The sequence below is a fragment of the Pempheris klunzingeri genome, chromosome 2, assembly GCF_042242105.1.
Source record: "Pempheris klunzingeri isolate RE-2024b chromosome 2, fPemKlu1.hap1, whole genome shotgun sequence".
Lineage (NCBI taxonomy): Eukaryota > Metazoa > Chordata > Actinopteri > Acropomatiformes > Pempheridae > Pempheris > Pempheris klunzingeri.
The window spans coordinates 21,679,397-21,698,050 of record NC_092013.1 but is presented as its reverse complement, the minus strand read 5'-3'; the positions used below and the strand labels follow the sequence as shown (position 1 = coordinate 21,698,050).

The following is an 18,654-nucleotide window of genomic DNA, read 5'->3' as shown; positions in this document are numbered from 1 at the left end:
TTCTCGTAACACATGGCACCTGTGACACATGGCTGCATCAATCCACTACACACTCACGCATTCATGCATTCGCGTAAAGTCACACACACACACTGGTTATCTTAGGCATAAGAGCCTCCAGCATGTGCAAACACAGTGGCATTCAAACATACACACACTCTAGCAGTAGTTCTCTGTCATCAATCACAAACCAACAGCTGAATAACAAAGAGGTGTGTGTGTGTGTGTGTGTGTGTGTGTGTGTGTGTGTGTGTGTGTGTGTGTGTGTGTGTGTGTGTGTGTGTGTGTGTGTGTGTGTGTGTGTGTGTGTGTGTGTGTGTGTGTGTGTGTGTGTTAGCTGTGACCTTGCCAAACCTCCTTTCACAATAGTAGTAGATAGCTCCATATTTGGGCAGCAGTTTATATCCTATCCTGACCTATACCTGTCCCACACTGTCAGCTGACAAGGATCAATAACAGATTTATCAGCACCCTCCAGTTCTGAATCCTTATCAGGAACTTGGGTCAAACAAAATCAAACCTCGACCTGAACAAATCAGATCATTTTCTGCCTTTGTTATAAAGTCCCAGTAGTAAAGTGCATATAGATGAATTTTGAAGAAGGATAAAGATACAAACAAACAATGAAAACCAATATGCAAAGTAAACAATAAGCTAGTGCATATACAAAACAGATTGTCCATATACACAGTATTATGGTATATCACACTGATGTGTGTATACCATCGTTGTTTGACATTCAGTCAAATCTAAATTAAATTCCACACATCCACTTTTATTTTGATAACTAGATATTGATAAAATCAATTAGGTCTATTGTCAAACATTGTGGCTGTTGGTTCTCCACAGCAGGAAGTCGTGTGTCTCTCTCCTCTGATTAGTCCATTCCTGCCCACAACACACACACGATACACACACCTGTGGGTTTCTATCAGTTTGGACTTTGTGTTCTCCCTCAGTTTGATTTGATCTTATTTTTCCTTTGAGCCATCTTATCAGCATTCCGCCCTCTCTCTCTGTCCGAACAGGTAAAAAACAAGGACCCCCCGAAAATCGCAACAAAGGTAACCCCTCCATTCATCCATCTGTCCCTCTCTGTCCCTCCATCCTCCCTGTTACTCACCCCCTCCTCACCTTCCACCCGGCGGCAGGAGGGGAGTGTCCAGTCCATCTCTCTCTCTCTCTCTCTCTCTCTCTCTCCCTCTCTCTCTCTGCTCTATAAAGGGGGACGTTCTCTCGCCTTGCTTTACCTGTAAAAGGGTGCAACTCTCAGCCTTCAAGTCTTTGACAGCCAATCACAGCGCCCACTGTTGTCATAGTAACTGTCATAAGGTGACTATTGAATTATATTTGTGCCTTAAATTCTGAGAGCGTGTTGGGACACTTTGAGCACAGAAAAATAGTATTTGCTCTCTAAATTAAGCTACTTAGCTAAGTTGATGATTGCCAGCTACACAGCCAAGGCCTTATTATCATTACTGCAATGAGCTGTCACTGTGCTTCATTTAAAATGTATCTAAATCTAAATGATTTTGATGTGCTGCATTTCGTTTTGAAAGCATGCTATAAGAGGGTGTAGAGGTGAATCTAGTATACAAAACATATACAGTATATTGAGTACAAAATAAAATTCTGTTTGCTCAATAATAGAAAATTGGCAATAATTTCTGTCCAAAACTTGCTTGCAAAAACTCTTTTTCTGCCCTCAAAAAGGTCCAGTCACACTCTGAGAATTGAGACATAAATTTAACTCCACTCACTCTAACATACTAGTCTGACCTCTAAGGTGTCCTTCAAGGGCGATGCTGTGTTAAAATCAACCCTCAGTGCTTTAAAATATTCATTGTCGCTCCAACCTCCAAACTCGACCAGCCGTCCTCCATGTCCCGTGTGATCTAACACATGTCCAACTTCCTCTGCAAGCTGTCACAACACACACGCACACACACACACACAGCTCCCCTCCTCTCGACCTCCCATGGTTTGAGCATCTGCTGCAGACAGAATGCTTCTTGATGTACACAAAAACACACACACACTCCTTGCTCTTGGACACTCATCACACTTATGCACACAGAAATAATTCACAGAGCTGCAGCCACAGATGACCTCCACTAAAAACTCATAGAGAACAAAATCTGCAGAAACGCCTTCAATCCACATGGACTGCTTTCAGTGCTTTAGAGTTCTGAGCTTACAGAGAACTCTCACCAACTCTGCAGGTCTTTTGAGCTCACTGGCCTCTTTTAGTTGCTAGTTTAGGTTTCACCGCACATTTATTATTCGAATTCTGTTTCTGCGCTCTCATCAACCACATATCCACCAGTGGCAGGCAGCTGTTTTCACACGACTCCAATGGCAAGATGATGATATTTCGTTGTGCCTTCTGGACATAAAAGTACGCAGCTGTTTGGTCTTTATAACGTGTAAAGATCGGGGGACATTCCGCCAGTGAAATCTTTTAATCCTCCTTTGTACTGAACTCCCGCCATTGGTGTCAAATACACAACAGGAGGTACAGATGTCTTTCTAATACCTTCAGATGCTTCTGCTTTGCTGTTTTTTGATCACTGTAAAGCTACAATGAACAAACATGAACACTTCCTGCAGATGTTTTACTATAAAAAGCTGAGCATTGGGGCTGCAACTAAGGATTATTAATTAGTCTTCCAATTCCACTTTCCGGTTTGAAATCTGAAAATTGCTTGTTTTTCTCTGGTCAACAATGTAAAACCCAAAGATATTCTGTTTATAATAGAATATATAAGAATCTGGAACTAGGCAAAGTTTGATACTTTTTGATACTTTGATACTGCTTGAAATATGACTTCAACGATTAATCAGTAATCAAAAGCTTTTAAAGTGAAAGATATGTGCAGGAAGTATAATTGACAGTAATTCAAGAGCAAGAGAAAAAACAGCAAAGTAGAAGTAAGTTGAAAAAGTGACAAGTGTAAAACAGAGAGAATTGTGCAATGACAGTTTTTCAATTAATGATTTGTAAATGTATATTTTACTGAATTTGTCTAGACGACAAATAGAAATTGAACAACAACAAAAATAAGGGAGGCTTCTCTTAATAGTGTAGGCTCGGGTTTTTTTCACATAAAAAAGGGGGCATGGTTCCTTTGAGCTCCTGGAAAGCTTTTAATGTGAAACATCTGTGCAGGAAATGTTACATTTTGTCAACAGCGATTACACTTAACTATATTTGAGAATTTGTGGAGGCTACATGTTCAGTTCAGCTCCCATCACACATTTCGACACATTTATTATATACTGATGAACGTGACTTTCTGTTGACTATGAGGAAAAAACAACTGATCCAAACAGTGGCGTGATGTTGTTTGGCTTAAGTGAGGCAGTCAGTGTGTGTGGGAGTTGCACCCTTGCAGTATTAGTGGGCTGTGGGCTGTCGTCTGTTCTGTTTGTGTACCTTCAGTTCCTTTTCTTTTTCGCCTTTGGTTCCTCTCATTTCTCTCACTGTTGCCTCCTTGCAGGGTGTTGCTCAGGACTTCATGTTGTCTTGTAATCACTGTTTGACTCTCTCCCCTCTTCTCTGTTATTTTTATGTCTTGCTGAAGTCTCCTGCAGCCTCCACAGCTCTGCAGCCTTCTCTACCTCCTCCTGTCTCTGTTGTGGTTCTGCATTGCTGTCGTTCTTCGTTTTTTTTGGGGTGATCCTTTTGAGTTTGTCTTCTGTTTGTTGACTTGCTTTCTTTTTTATTGTCAGACACCCCCTCCCCTCTGCCCGCCGTGCGCTCTCCCATGGTTCAGTGCTGCGCCTGTTTACAGTTCTGTGGTTGGTCAGTGGGTCTCAGTCCTGTTCATGTGAAGCTGTGTCAGTTAGTTCTATGTTGTGGCTTGTCTTCAGAGTGGACCATGTGCATAAAGCTCCACAGCTTCCTGGTTTAACACAGACTCATCCCCACATTCAGAATGTCTAAATGTCATGTTGAGGTCATGCTGTCATGAAATGACTTCCCTTTTAGCACAATTCTGTGTGGGGAGCCCCTCATTATGAAACTGATGAAACTGAGGCAGTGAGGCAGTGACAATGAGCTGTGAGATAAAAGATACACTCCCTGCTTTTGCTCCATCATCCCCAAATCTTTGAGGTTCTCCACAAAACATAAACTCGGAGGAAATGTTGGTCATCTTAACAGATTTTCTTTTTACAAACATTGCAAATGCAAGAGCATTTTAGTGTTCTTATCTTGCATTTTTCCATCAGGTTGCTTATACAAGTGTTTGAGTGAGTGTAAAAACATCCGTCATTTTAAATTGATGGACACCACCTGTTCGTGAGGAGTTGTGTGTTTGAGAGATTTAGTTATTAGCATAATCAATGCCCCCATATTTCCATAAAGCGGCACGCTCTGCTGCGTTTGTTGGTAAGCCTTAAAAATGCCACCCAAGAGTAAAAAGAAGAATTTCTCGCTGCTGAGCTTCAAGTCCCGCTGTCGGAAATCAGCAGATGAACACTCAAAAATTACGCAAAATTACTTCTACGTTGAAAACACTGGAATGATTATCATACACAGATAACTGGGAGTTATGTCTTACATGCTAAGTCAGTTTACAATGCATTAGCTTTATTACATCAATCTCATTAATAATGACATGCACTCAGTGGCCACTTAGGTACGCAATCTAATGCAATGCACTTCAGCTGCTCTGCAATAAAGTGTACCTTTATGATGCCTGTAATGTATCGAGGTGTTAATTAAATTGTATGTTTCAGCATTGAGGCCATAGTTAGTGATGGTGTTGTACTGGACTGCTGACCTCCGTGCTCAAACATATCCTTTAATCAACACCTCCATGGCAGAAGAAACTGAACATTATATGCATTATAAAGTAGACTTAATGGCAGAAGAGTTGTGTTGAATTGTGCTGGCATTTAAATTGCGCTGGTGAGGCAAGGCTGGTCTATTTATATAGTACTGCAACCATGTAATTCAGTGACTTACATGAGACATAAAGGCTCACGGACACAGGGACATTTAAAAAGGCATCATCAAAAAATCTCTATCTATCTATCTATCTATCTATCTATCTATCTATCTATCTATCTATCTATCTATCTATCTATCTATCTATCTATCTATCTATCTATCTATCTATCTATCTATCTATCTATCTATCTATCTATCTATCTATCTATCTTATCACAACAAGCTAAATCCCTGAATGACCTAAATCCTTGAAGCTCTTTCAAATTACTTACTACTTTTTTAACTTTTACTATTTTACTTTTGGCTGCTTCCAGTGAAAGTTTCTCCAGCACAACCTTAACAATGCAGTACATTTCTGACCCAACAGGCTTCATTACTTGACTCCTCAGTAGATGATATAAATAGGACAATAGGAGCAGGTCCTCCAACAGACATTTGCCCTTTCTATTTAAATTTCATCCAAATTCTTTTGTCAGCTTTTGAATAAACCGAGTTTTGCAGCGAACACCAGAAGTTTCTCCATCCAGGAATCTAAACCTGCTTTATGTCCATGATCTGTTGCTATTGTTGGTTCCAGAAGTGATGTTGGCATTGTTACCAGTAATGACTCTCCAATATGGTTTAACATCTGACACATAAGGCAGTTAGCGGGTGGACGGCGTTTGAGTATTTGTGTATTAATTTAACATTCCAATCAGAGCGGTTCCCGTATTTAATGTTATTAACCTAACAAGTAATTGGCTGGGATAAAATCACCCCAGTTTCAATCAGTGTTGTCACTTCAGTTGTTCATGGGGACAAACGGCACAAAACTCAGTGTGTCGGATTAGTGTAGATCTGTTGTGTGTCCATTCATCACCCGCTCCCATGTCTTTGTTATGGAAATATGACAAACAGAAGTGGATGGAGGGAGTGCGTCTGAGTTCAGTGTAAGCTCAAACAGATCAAACAGATCAAAAAGTGCTGCAGTCTAAACAGGATCCCAGCTGATGAGGTGAAATGCAAATACACAGTTTGCTTATGCAAATGAGGAGCAGAGCTGCCGAGCAGGACGTGAAACCAGACGCCATGTCAGACTTCAGAACTCAGCCTGGTTCCAAACTCTGAGCTCGGATGTGAAACAAACAGTGTGTGCGTGATTGACAGCCCCCGGTTAAATCCTCTCTGTTATATCTGCTGTTCTCTGTTCTGTCTGCTGCTCTTCATTATGAACTGCTGCTCCCAACTCGTCTGAAAGCTACCTGGACCTTTTCATGAATGTTCTGTGATCATAAATTGATGAAATGCTACTCTCTGCATTCAGCCAAAGGGTCACCATGTTAATGATAAACAGTCAGAGGTCTTTTCTGATCTCTGAAAAAACTCGTCTGGTCCTTTTAAGCTTTCCCTCCACTGAATCTTTAACGTTTTCTCTGCTTCTCTACCCATCATCCCTAAACCACTCCTGAACCCTGCTCCCTCCTTCTTTTTGATTTGTTTTATAATTTATTATTTATTGATTTAACTCATTCACCCAACCTGCCATCCCTCACTTCTTCTCGCGATCCCAACCATGCTCTCTTCCATCTTAAAAACTCAACCATCTGACTTCTTCACAATCTGTTTCCTCTATTCCATCCATCACTCTGTCCTATATCTCCCTTTTTTCACTCTTCATCACCCTTCATCTACGCCTCTTCCTCATCACAAACCCCGACCTCCCCTAAATCTCCTCCTCCTCACCTCTCCTTACTCTCCACCCCCGTCCCCCTTTCCCTCCCTCATCTGTTGACCCGTTAAAACCTGCGTCGTCCTCCTCCTTTTACCCCCCCAACCACCACCTTATCACCCTCCTCCCCAGCCAAAACTCAGGACGGCATCGCCCTGGAGATCCAGCCACTGAAGAGCGAGGAGGCCGCCGAGTCGGAGGAGAAGGAGGAGAAAGAGGAGGTCAAACCAGTGAAGAAGGTCAACGTGACCAAGAAGGAGAAGTCGGTGCTGCAGGGCAAACTGACCAGACTGGCAGTACAGATTGGGAAGGCTGGTGAGGAGTGCACACACACACACACACACACACACACACACACACACACACACACACACATACACACCATATCAGTTTAATCTCTGTGTGTCCAGTACAAAATTAGGTCATTTAGCCTAGCTTAGCACAAAGACTGGAAGCAGGGGAGACTGCTATCTTAGCACCATCAAAAGTCCAGTAGGGTCATTTTATTTAGAGCTACAAAAGTAAATGGCTAATAGACAATGCTAAAGCAACCCTGTAGTCATATTGTAATTAAGGGGAGTCAAACACAGTTATATCGATGGGTCTTTAAAGACTGAGTACCCCCTTAAATCCTGAGAGTATGCAGCCACACTAGCAGCTCTATTGGCTGTAATTTGGCACAGCGCTTTGATCTACATGCTAATGTCAGCATGCTAACATGCGGATGACTTTTGCAAAGTCGTTGGTCATGCACTCAATAATCAACTTTTAAACTGAAGACTGTTTTTTTTCTAAATGAACAGCTTCTGCCTCTTTTTCTCTAGGCAAGCAGTTTTCCCCCCGTTTCAAGTCTTTTTTGCGAAGTTAGGCCAATAAGTCCTTAACTTGTTGCATTATTGGACACACACAGATGAAACCAATACCCACATTCTCGTCTAACTCTGGGGAAGATGAGGATGAAGAGGATTTCCAGAAATGTGGGACTGTTCCTTTAATAGCACATAAAGTGATCAGGCAGTGAGGGGACTGAGAGGCTGAGGGTCATACTGCACTCAGTTTTATTGGAAAGATGTTTTATTAGGAACATGATTCATCCCAGAATTGAAGGTATTTTCTGTCATTTCAATTGACCTTAATACACTGAGGGGCTTTCAGGACAGAGTGAGGCGGGGGGGCACCAGCCACAGACCAGCTTCAGAAATAAACTGCCCCTCATTACTGGACAGAAATAGAATTTGGGCCAAAACAGGAGGGGACTGACAGGAGACATGAAGCAGAAAAATTCAAGCAGTGGATTTTTTGTCTTTCACCTCAGACTTTTAAAAGTGTTTACCACAACAACAACAACAACTTTGACAAAAATCATGAGCAAATTGCTGTAATGGAATACCTACAGTATGTCATTTATTTTTTGCTCTGTAAAAATATGTTGAAATCAGGTATCTCTACATAGAAAACTGGCTTGACTTGAATAGGAGGTGTGCTTCCATTTAAACTCCTTCTGCTCATTCTAACCAGGTCTGATCATGTCGGCTGTGACCGTCATCATCCTCATCCTCTACTTTGTGATCGACACCTTCGGGGTCCAGGGCCGGTCCTGGGTGGCCGAATGCACCCCCATCTACATCCAGTACTTTGTCAAGTTCTTCATCATTGGCGTGACGGTGCTGGTAGTGGCTGTTCCTGAGGGGCTGCCACTCGCCGTCACCATCTCTCTGGCTTACTCTGTCAAGGTAAGTAGGATGAAGAGCAAAGGGGCTCATAGGACATGTAAGATTAACGGATTTTAAATTCCTTACAGAATCATGTCAAGTTTGTTGAGGATTTGACTACACTTACCTCCACTTACTCTACACTTGTCAGACATTTCATTAACTTTAAAGGTCATGTAGTTTTCGAAATTTCAAAACCTCAGCCTCTTACCTTTTTCTCCATATTTTAGAAAATGATGAAAGACAACAACCTGGTGCGTCACCTGGATGCCTGTGAGACCATGGGCAACGCCACGGCCATCTGCTCGGACAAGACGGGCACACTGACCATGAACCGCATGACTGTGGTGCAGGTGTACATCGGCGACACGCACTACAAAACCGTCCCCGAACCCGATGTCATCAAACCAGAGACTCTGGAAACGATGGTCAACAGCATCTCCATCAACTCGGCATACACCACCAAGATCCTGGTGAGACCTTCATGCACACAGCTACATTCAACCACAAATCCAAATACAACCTTAGTCCCAGTCTAAAACAGGTTTTTTTTTTTCATCAAAAACATTTCCACATTTTCAAAGTTAAAACCTGGTCATCACAAAGACACAAGTAGAGCGGGCTCACATTCTCACAGTCAATTGTTAGGACATTGTATTAATTCCCTGAAACTTAAATCTTAACTCAGAGTTCTCAAACAACCTGCTCTGGGGCCAGATCCAGAAGACAGTTACATAAGGCTTAGGATTTAGTGCTAAGGGGAAGATGTTTAGTGAGCAGTCAATTAATGCAAAATATCTCAGCTGATATAATCTACTGCATATAACATTTATTTAACCAGGAAAAGCAGTGGTCTAAAAAATGAGAAGCCTGCTACCCTACCCAAATAGGAGAGATTGGTTAGCTGAGCTTAAAGAATTGGGGTATTTTAAGTAATTGGAAAAGGATCCAAAATCAAGCCAGCTGTCAAACCCCAACTCTGGTTTTCTGAAGTAATACTTACAGTGCTTACATGTAGTCTTGATGTTCATCATTGCCCGTGATGACACAAAACAGATTTTAAACACTAATATCGCAACACATCCAAACCTTTTGTCACTTGTCAGTCTCCAGAGAAAGAAGGCGGCCTGCCCCGCCATGTGGGCAACAAGACAGAGTGCGCTCTGCTGGGCCTCGTGCTGGAGCTGAAGAGGGACTACCAGCCAATCAGAGACGAGATTCCCGAAGAGAAACTCTACAAGGTTTACACCTTCAATTCCTCCCGCAAGTCCATGAGCACGGTGCTGAAGAACGCTGACGGAGGCTTCCGCATGTACAGCAAGGGAGCGTCAGAGATCATCCTGAGAAAGTAAGAAAAGAGATCAAATAAATAGAAACATGGAGATGGATGGTTGGAGTGACGAATGGATGGCTGCAGTAATGGACGGCATTTCTTGGCCTATCTAATGATCTACCCCCTCTGTCTCCTCTCCCAGATGTTCTCGTATCTTGGACGCCCAAGGACAGCCTCGTGTCTTCAAGCCGAAGGACCGTGACGAGATGGTGCGTAAGGTGATCGAGCCGATGGCGTGCGATGGGCTGAGGACCATCTGTGTGGCTTACAAGGACTTTCCTGCCGAGGCCGGTGAGCCGGACTGGGACAATGAGAACGACATCTTGAACGAGCTCACCTGCATCGTCGTGGTCGGCATCGAGGACCCCGTCAGACCTGAGGTACAAAGCAACTTTAACCCTGCTCGTACAGATATCCTCCTGAACATAATTCCTTTAATTAACTCCCGATGCTGGCAGTTGTTCATGTCTGGAATGAAGGGGTGTTGATGATCATCACAAATTTGTTAGATGTTGGTGTATCGTATCATATTATATTTTATCATCAATTCATTCTTGATAGAGTTTCCAGCAGTCAGACTTGTCTTAATTTGAGTAAGATTAGATTTCTTAATAAATACCTTTATTAGTAGGACTGATTATCAGCCGCTTATTGATAGCTGAGTCTCTTCACCATAAGAGTGCCCCTCAAAACCTAAACCTATTTTTTATACAACCAGAAACCCATTTTAATATTCTATTGGTATCACATGTGTGATTGAATTGCAAGATGTATTTTCATAATTTCCCCTTTCCCTGACGAATTTCTTTAAAAGATGCCTCAGAATTGTCAACACTTGCACACTGACAGCTGATCCAGCTGTGCCGCTGCCATTGGAAAACCAAGGTTGCCTGAGATAATGGTTCAGTGAATGGGGAGTGAGGCAAAGGGAGGAACTAAGACTTGAGAAAAATATGCAAGTGAGAGAAATGAGGAAAGAACGAAGGCAAAGAAAGGCCAGTTCATTTGTAAAGCACCATTCAACCTGTTATGACCCAGTTCGGAATGTGCATTTGGAGGTAAGGCAAGTCAAAGTGCTTTATATAAAACATGAATGCATTAAGAAAAGAGAGAGAAAAAATACAAGGAAAGGAAAACGCGTGTTAGTACTGGTAAGACAAAATAAAACAGGCATAATCTCAAATAGTAAAATAGAAATAATGCAGCTACAGTGCAATGCAACATATGAATTAACAGTACTAAGTTTTAATTTAATCAAAGGCTGTGGCAAACAGACAGGACCTTTATATATTCTTAAGGCGACGGTGGGCTGATTTTGCATTACTTATGTTAATTTGGGAGTTAAAACTTCAGTCTGAGTCCCTGACTACATCAAGATTTCTGTTCTGGTTTGTGGTCTTAAACTTTTTCACAGTCATTTTTTGAGTTCAAAGACAGTTTATTCCTGAAAGAACATAATAGATCTGCTCAGATCTCCCACATTAAGGGTGTAATTGAACTACTCATAATTATATTATCGTATTTGTGCTATATGGAAAAATGTAAGGGGGAAATTAGTCAATAGTCCATGACAGGGTTGAAATAAATGAGCAGTATTTTCCTAACATAAAGACTGAAGTGAGTCCTGACCAGGTGTGCAGAGCCTGGATGCTCTGAAGTGTTAAATGAAGCCTGTAATGAAGCCCAGAAAGCATCACTGCTGCTGCCTGCTGCTTTAATGTCAGAGCACAAAGATCACAGGCAGGATGGAAATAACTGGAGAGCAGCAGGAGTCAGTCAGCAGCTCAGCGTTTATCTCTATACGAGCTGCGATGTGATGGACACAAAACTCTTCAGAATATTTCAGCTTTTAGCCATGAAACAATTCCCAGTGTTCTTATTCTAAAACATGAACATGTACAGTTACACTCAAAATTATTCAACCTCCATTGCAAATGAGGTGTTTTGGCTAAAATTACAAACTTCAGCTATATTCAATGAACAGCTCAAACAGGAGCAATTGACATAGCTCAACACAACTAATATTACAGGTTTCTGCTAATTCAACACAAATTTTAATGACTACTGCTATGTCTCAAAATTATTCAACCCATTTTTGACAAGCATCTTTAGTACTTAGTAGAGCACCCTTTTGCTGTTATGACCTGCTGCACTGATGCACAGCCAGACACCAGGTTCTGACAGCGTTCCTGAGGAATCTGAGCCCGTTCCTCATGAGGAACAGCCTCCAGCTCTCTGATATTCTTGGGTTTGCTCGCTGCAACCGCCTTCTTCAAATCCCACCAGAGATTTTCTATGGGATTCAAGTCAGGAGACTGTGATGGTATCTCCCAGGCCTTTGCTGAAGCCAAGTCTCGTTGGACTTTGGGGTATGTTTGGGATCATTGTCCTGTTGGAAGGTCCAATGACAAACAAGCTTCAGCTTCCTCACAGATGGCACAATTTTCTCCTGATACTTGATTGAATCCATCTTGCCCTCCAAACGCTGCAGGTTTTTAGTGCCAGAAGAAGCAAAGCAGCCCCAGAGCGTCACTGAGCCACAGCCATGCTTCACTGTAGGCAGGGTGTTCTTTCAGCGTATACCTCATTCTTCCTCCTCCAGACGCTGATCCATAGACCTGAAAAGTTCCACTTTTGTTTGATCGCTCCAAAGAAACTTCTATGGCTTATTTATATTGTTTTGAGCATATTGGAGCCAACTTGTCGTGTTCTTTGGGGTCAGTAGTGGTGAACGTCTTGGATTTCAGGCATTGAGGCCTTCAGCGTTTAGTCTGTGCCTTACTGTAGAAACTGAAACCTCAGTACCTGCTGCCATCAAGTCTTGCTGGAGGTCCTTTGCACTGACTCAGAGGTTTTTGGCCACCTGCCTCCTCAGAAATCTGGTGGCAGCCGTTGATAGTTTCCTCTTTGTGCCTCGTCCAGGTAGTGTAGCCAGTGTTCCTTTAGCTTTGGACTTGTGAACTTTGCTTCCAACAGTATCTCAAGGAACATTTGGTGCCTTTGCTCTTTTTGTATCCTTTTTCTTGTTTGTGTGAGGCAATGATGTCCTCTCTTAACTTTTTGGACAGTTCTCTTGACTTACCCATATTTCTAACTTGCATCCAAACACCACTGTGAACAAACTCTGAGCCAGTCCAGGTATTTGATGTGTTCTATCTCAAACACACCTGATGCAACTAATGAGGCTCTTGACTAGTTGCATCAAGTGTGCTTGAGACACAACATCTGATTTGCAAAGTGCTCTTATGAGGGATTCTATTCAGGGGGTTGAATACTTTTCAGACTGCAGTAGTTATTAGAAGTGGCATTTTGTGCTGAATTTGGAGAAACCACCTGTAAAATTAATTGTGTTGGGCTATTCAAATTGTTCTTGTCTGAGTTGCTCATTGAACACAGGTGAAAGATTGTAAATTTTGCCAATACACCAAATTTGCAATGGAGGTTGAATAATTTCAGGTGCAACTGCATGTAGCTGTAGTCTGCAACTGTACAAATACTGTAACTGTATATGGGACTAATTGCTCTACCAAAGAAGAGAGACCTTGTATGGCCATAGGCAAAACACACTGGTGCCATCTTGACACTCATCAAGATGTGAGAATACAGCACTGGTCAATCTCCAGCATCAACACAGGTCAACTAGTCAATAAAGCTTCTGTGAGTGGCTCATTTTGAAAACAAGGGCGCGGTACAAGGAATCTGAAATACTAGTTTGACATACAGGCTTACGGTGGCACCTCATGTCTAAAAACGTTTTTGTGTTTTTGCTTTTGGAAAGGTGATTTTAAAAAGACACCACCCTCCAGTCTCTTTGTACACAGAGTATGTCTCTCTCACCGCAGCCCCATGAACAACACTTCCACATGTAGAGAAACTGAAAGTGCGACCCCGTGACTCCTTTAGTCTGGTCCAGGCTCCTCTCTGCATGAATCAAAGATATGATGTATGTATTTGTAAGCAAACACAGAACCCTAGGTGGTCGCTGTCAAATGCCAGTTGAGCCACCCGTAGAGCCGGCGATTGTCAACTGACCATTATGTCACCATGGACGCCTCACAGAGGTCTGTTTGTATTTCTGTTTATTCACTGTATAACCTGAGAAGAGTGAGGGTGGGATCTCAGGGAGAATCTACTGCTGCTGTAGCTGGAGGAGTCCATGAGTCCCACATGTTGGTGTCTAGAGATGTGATTTTATCATGCATCACTTCAACAAAACAAGCCCAACTGAAGCTGAAGATGAGTGAGCTTCCTTCAAAATCATCTTTAAACCAATGGAGGCAACAGAAAAAGGAGCCGACAAGTTTCTCTGACCGCCTGGACTCATCTTCCAGGTTTCGTGTTCTGGAAACTTCAGCGTTTCTTTTTTTCTGACACTCTCCTAGGTACCAGAGGCCATTGCTAAGTGCCAGCGTGCAGGCATCACTGTACGTATGGTTACTGGAGACAACATTAACACCGCCCGCGCCATCGCAACCAAATGTGGCATCCTGCTGCCCGGGGAGGACTTCCTGACTATGGAGGGCAAGGAGTTCAACCAGCAGATCAGAAATGACAAGGGAGAGGTGAGATGAGCACAGACATGTTTTACCACAAGTATGTCATTCAAATTTGATCTAAAGCTGACTGAAGTTTTGATCACAGGAGGACTCCAAAATTCACAGCAATTTCATTTTGGCTTATTAGATCCTTTTTCCTAAAAGGAAGAGTTGGTGAAAAACTGCATACTTTCACATCTAGCAGACACAACATCACATTAGAGTGTGTGAGTTAGTTTGATTGTAGTGTGGAAGTTAAACTATTGACTTAAAAACCAAGTTGCACCGTTTAGATAGATCTTAAAATATACACCTTCCTCAGCAGGTTCTTGTTACTTCTTATGAACGTGTGCCATTGAAGCAGTTAGTTACAATGGTAGATGATGGAGGACCTAAAGGAAAGATCTCTTACAAGCGACATCTCCTGTGGTTTTATGCTGCATTTGCTTGAAGCCCAACTGATACTGGATATTTATAGTCGATACAGATGGTGATTGGTATTTTGGAGTTTAAAAAGTCAGATAACAAAATAAGATAACAGACAGAATAATGATACAGATCCTTTAGATTTATTTTATTCTGATGGACTGTCTGTGTAGTTTTCATATCTGTACTGTGACATTTTCTGGTGGCCAATATACACCCCAATACCAATACACAGTGTCTGCAGTAACCTAATAAGGGCTGATTTATCGGTCAGATTAGTGTCTTGTATTCTCTGGTATTTTATCCTGGTTTAATTAGCAGCAGGTTGCTGAGAGTCATCAGTTTTGAACATTTTCCCTCTGCTGTAAATAAATGATTGTTTTTTGTCTAAAAGTAGATGTTTCTCCATTATGGTAGAAAATAAAACTTCAATGCTGAATGGATAGATAGAAAGATGTGGGTGACAGGATATGAACGTTTCATGCTTTTATTACGCAGGATTACAGATCGTAATTTATGTATTTATTTTCTACCTTTCAAGGTTGAACAAGAGCGTCTGGACAAAGTTTGGCCCAAACTGCGTGTTCTGGCTCGTTCCTCACCAACAGACAAACACACTCTGGTCAAGGGTGGGTTCATGTCCAACAGGGATTCAGTATTACATGATGTATACCTCATACTGTTTACTGCTGCATGCATGTTTATTTGTCCCATGGTGAGATGAGTGTAGTTTTAAGTTTAATTTCATATTGATTGAACGCTCATTGATTTACAGTGAAGGGTGGTTCCATGTTTGCATTTTTAGAGCACTGACAGGGAGGGGGAAGGAGAGAATTCACTTGTTCTTCATGTCTTTTCTGAAATGTTTATGCACTCATTGAAATGGCGAATTGTTTCTTTTGTTTTTTTTTTGTTCCACCCTGTTAATCAGGCATCATTGACAGCACGGTGGGTGAAACCCGACAGGTGGTGGCAGTGACAGGAGACGGTACCAACGACGGCCCCGCCCTCAAGAAAGCTGATGTTGGCTTCGCCATGGTAACCACTTCTTCATTTTTCTTCACTCCAGTTTGCTCTGCATCATTACCAAAAGTGAAAAAAAAACCTTTGAGTTAATTACATTTCTAATGCAGCCATGAAATAGGTTTTTTCTCTAAACCCCATCCACAATAACTGTTGAGTTTAATGCCATGGATTCATTAAGATGGCTGTGAAATGGAATAATAAATCAATAACAGTTGAGCTTGGATCCGTCGGCTCATCAGCACAGTGGGGTTCCACTCTTCCTCCATGTGACTGTGCTTATTCTCCAAAGACCAACACACACACAGAGGGACAACAGGGAGACTGGTCCTGTCTCTTCTAGTTGTGGTCAATGCGTCTTATATACCATAGATAACATCAGTTTTCCATCCTGGTCACAGACAGTTTACTATTAATTAGCAAACATCCTGATCCCTGATCTCAGAGTTTTCTGCGTACACTTAATGTAATTTATAACAATTTTGCTGGTGTGTTTTAGACTTTCGGATGTTTTTTCTTTCTTCCATTTCAGTTTCCATTTATTTTTATACAGTAAGAAAATCAAATCAGACTCATAAAACTTGTTGGAGTTGTCTTTCACAGTGAGCGTCATGTTTGCATTTATGTCTCTAAAAGTTACCTCATCAGTGTTTATAATCTACTTAAACTGCAAATTAATCTGAGAGATTTAGTTCGCCATGATGGAGTAGACAACTCAAGCAAGTTTCAAAAGTCTGCCAGTAGATTTTTTTACGACATGGAAATAAATAAGGAACCCGTGGCTCCCTGGAAATCAAAGAAAAATGTGATCCTCTAAAATGATACTTGTGGTCGGCAAAAAATGTAAATATTATTTTCAGTAAAGGAGGTTGTGAACGAACAGCAGCACTGGGATAACCTGAGAAACACTGCTGATATATACAAAGAGACTGAAACCTCAGGCAGCTCTGCTCACTGTCAGGGTGACTGACTCCACTGCAGCTGATTATTTGTTCGTTAGTTCAGAAAAGACTCACAGCTCGTTGTTTCTCCCAGCTGACATCAGAGCACAAAGAGTTACGCTGTCCAAATGGCCAGCTGATCTTATAGCCAACGTGGATCAGTTACAAACACGGTGCGGGGCCTGTGGATGAGTTCAGTAATATCAGCTGTGTGTTGTTGTGACCTTTATTTACACACAGAAAGTCATCTGAACACCAGAGGCCTCAGCAAGCTGCTGAGCGGCTGTTGTGCTGTCGAACAGCACTCTGACAGTATTACTGTTCCTAAACACATCACAGAGCCAGTCTGGGTTGTTAAACCAGTGACCTTCCGGCCCTTATGTGCCCCATTTGGAATATTTTCAGTTTGCACCCAAGTGTACCCGTTCAATTATCACCTGTTCAACTGGAAAACAGAGAGCGATCCACCTCCGTCTGTCTGGGAGAGTCTGACTCTGCAGAGAGACGCAGCGCCTCACATCACAGCTTCTTCGTGGTTACTGTTAACATGAGACTGGTTCTCCTGATTTATTTTTACCACTGCGTCAGTTGATTGGGGTAAAAATATTCTCACTTAAAGCTTTATAGACTTTAGCTGCATTATCCTTTTACCCAGGGGTGTCCAACCCAAATCATCACGGGGCCGCTGGGCACTTTGTTCCCTCTAAGAACACTGGGTAAAAAAGAAACTCCAGTATGTGTTTTTTTTCAACAGTTCATTTCAGCTTTGTCCAGTCTGAAGATGAGCAGCTGGTCTCTCCCTCTCCTCTCCCTTGTACCCGTCACAGTGCTTTGCAGGTACAGGAGAATAATGCTGCTGAGGCTGTGCTGAGAACAGCAGCTCTCTCCGGCAGATGAGACAGGAAGCAGTCACATTAAACTCCACAAAAGCAATCAGTTGTCCACCTCTCATGAAACTCTGCTCCAGCTGGGCCTTTCTTTCAGTTTACAAAGAGACAATTTGATGTCACAGCTGAGGTGTTCAAGTCGGACCGTATCAATCATCTCACAACCCATCAGATTCATCTTGCTGGTTGGAACCACTAAGTTTCAGTACATTTTGAATGTGAAGTAAAAAACCAATTTTATGTTCTGACGTTGCAGCTTTCAGAAAATTATATGATTACTCAAACTGTGGAAAAGTAAAAATGGAAAAACTCATGAGGGGTCTCATGTAATCTCTTGCCGACCAGATCAGGTCCCTAAGAAGGTAGTTTCAGACCCCTGTTCAAAACCAATGAAGGTTTTGGCCATGAAAGGACAAATAACTGAAAGGACAAAATCTGCAGCACAGATAAGGTCAATGACAATTGTGTTCATGTCTGATTTATTCAGTTTCCTGCAGAAGAGGAAAAACATGTATTTGATTAATGGATCAGATAATACTTCAAATACCACAGTTGTTCTTTCTTTCACACTCAGTGTTTGAGCTTTTGACCAGCAGATGCTGTTTGAAATTTGAGCTGTTTAACATCCAGTGATATTTGTTAGTTAAAGATGCTGTAGCTCATACATTCAGTCTTTCATTTAGATTAGTGTAGATTTATTCTAAAATAAAATCTACAATGTCATCAGTCCTCAGAGGATCAGTCTGGTATTATTACTGGATTTTTCCTATTGTCATTAAATCCATGAAAAAAAACAAAAAAACAGAAGCACCATTGTGTTTTCTGTCAACATTTTCCTACCCTGTATATGACACTCACTGGTTCCTACTTAAGACTTAAATCTTTGAATGAGCACTGTAATTTTTTTTATTATTTTTGCAAAGATACTCAAGTTTTAGAATACAGTGGAGCTCTTTGTCACAGAGGAATATGATATATCAAGCTTTGGATACACAGACAATACAGTTCATTATTGCTTTGGGTCTGGACATGAGATTTGTTGACAATAAGACAAAGTAAGTTTTTTTTTTTTTTTTTCATTGTGTTGATTTTATCTAAAAAAAGAGGTTTAATTCCATGTGGATGGTCCTTT

The 18,654-nt window shown here is 41.7% G+C and overlaps 1 protein-coding gene across 1 annotated transcript in view; it reads left to right on the top strand.

Annotated features, from left to right (window-relative positions):
• Window positions 1-18,654, top strand: part of LOC139218566 (plasma membrane calcium-transporting ATPase 1-like) — an 89,035-nt gene that overhangs the window by 53,974 nt on the left and 16,407 nt on the right. Inside the window, exons 7-15 of the mRNA XM_070850188.1 lie at window positions 1,029-1,064; window positions 6,798-6,980; window positions 8,184-8,398; window positions 8,608-8,850; window positions 9,484-9,725; window positions 9,853-10,090; window positions 14,093-14,272; window positions 15,213-15,300; window positions 15,603-15,709. Of these exons, the coding sequence (XP_070706289.1) occupies window positions 1,029-1,064; window positions 6,798-6,980; window positions 8,184-8,398; window positions 8,608-8,850; window positions 9,484-9,725; window positions 9,853-10,090; window positions 14,093-14,272; window positions 15,213-15,300; window positions 15,603-15,709 (1,532 nt within the window). The remainder of the gene's footprint in view (window positions 1-1,028; window positions 1,065-6,797; window positions 6,981-8,183; window positions 8,399-8,607; window positions 8,851-9,483; window positions 9,726-9,852; window positions 10,091-14,092; window positions 14,273-15,212; window positions 15,301-15,602; window positions 15,710-18,654) is intronic.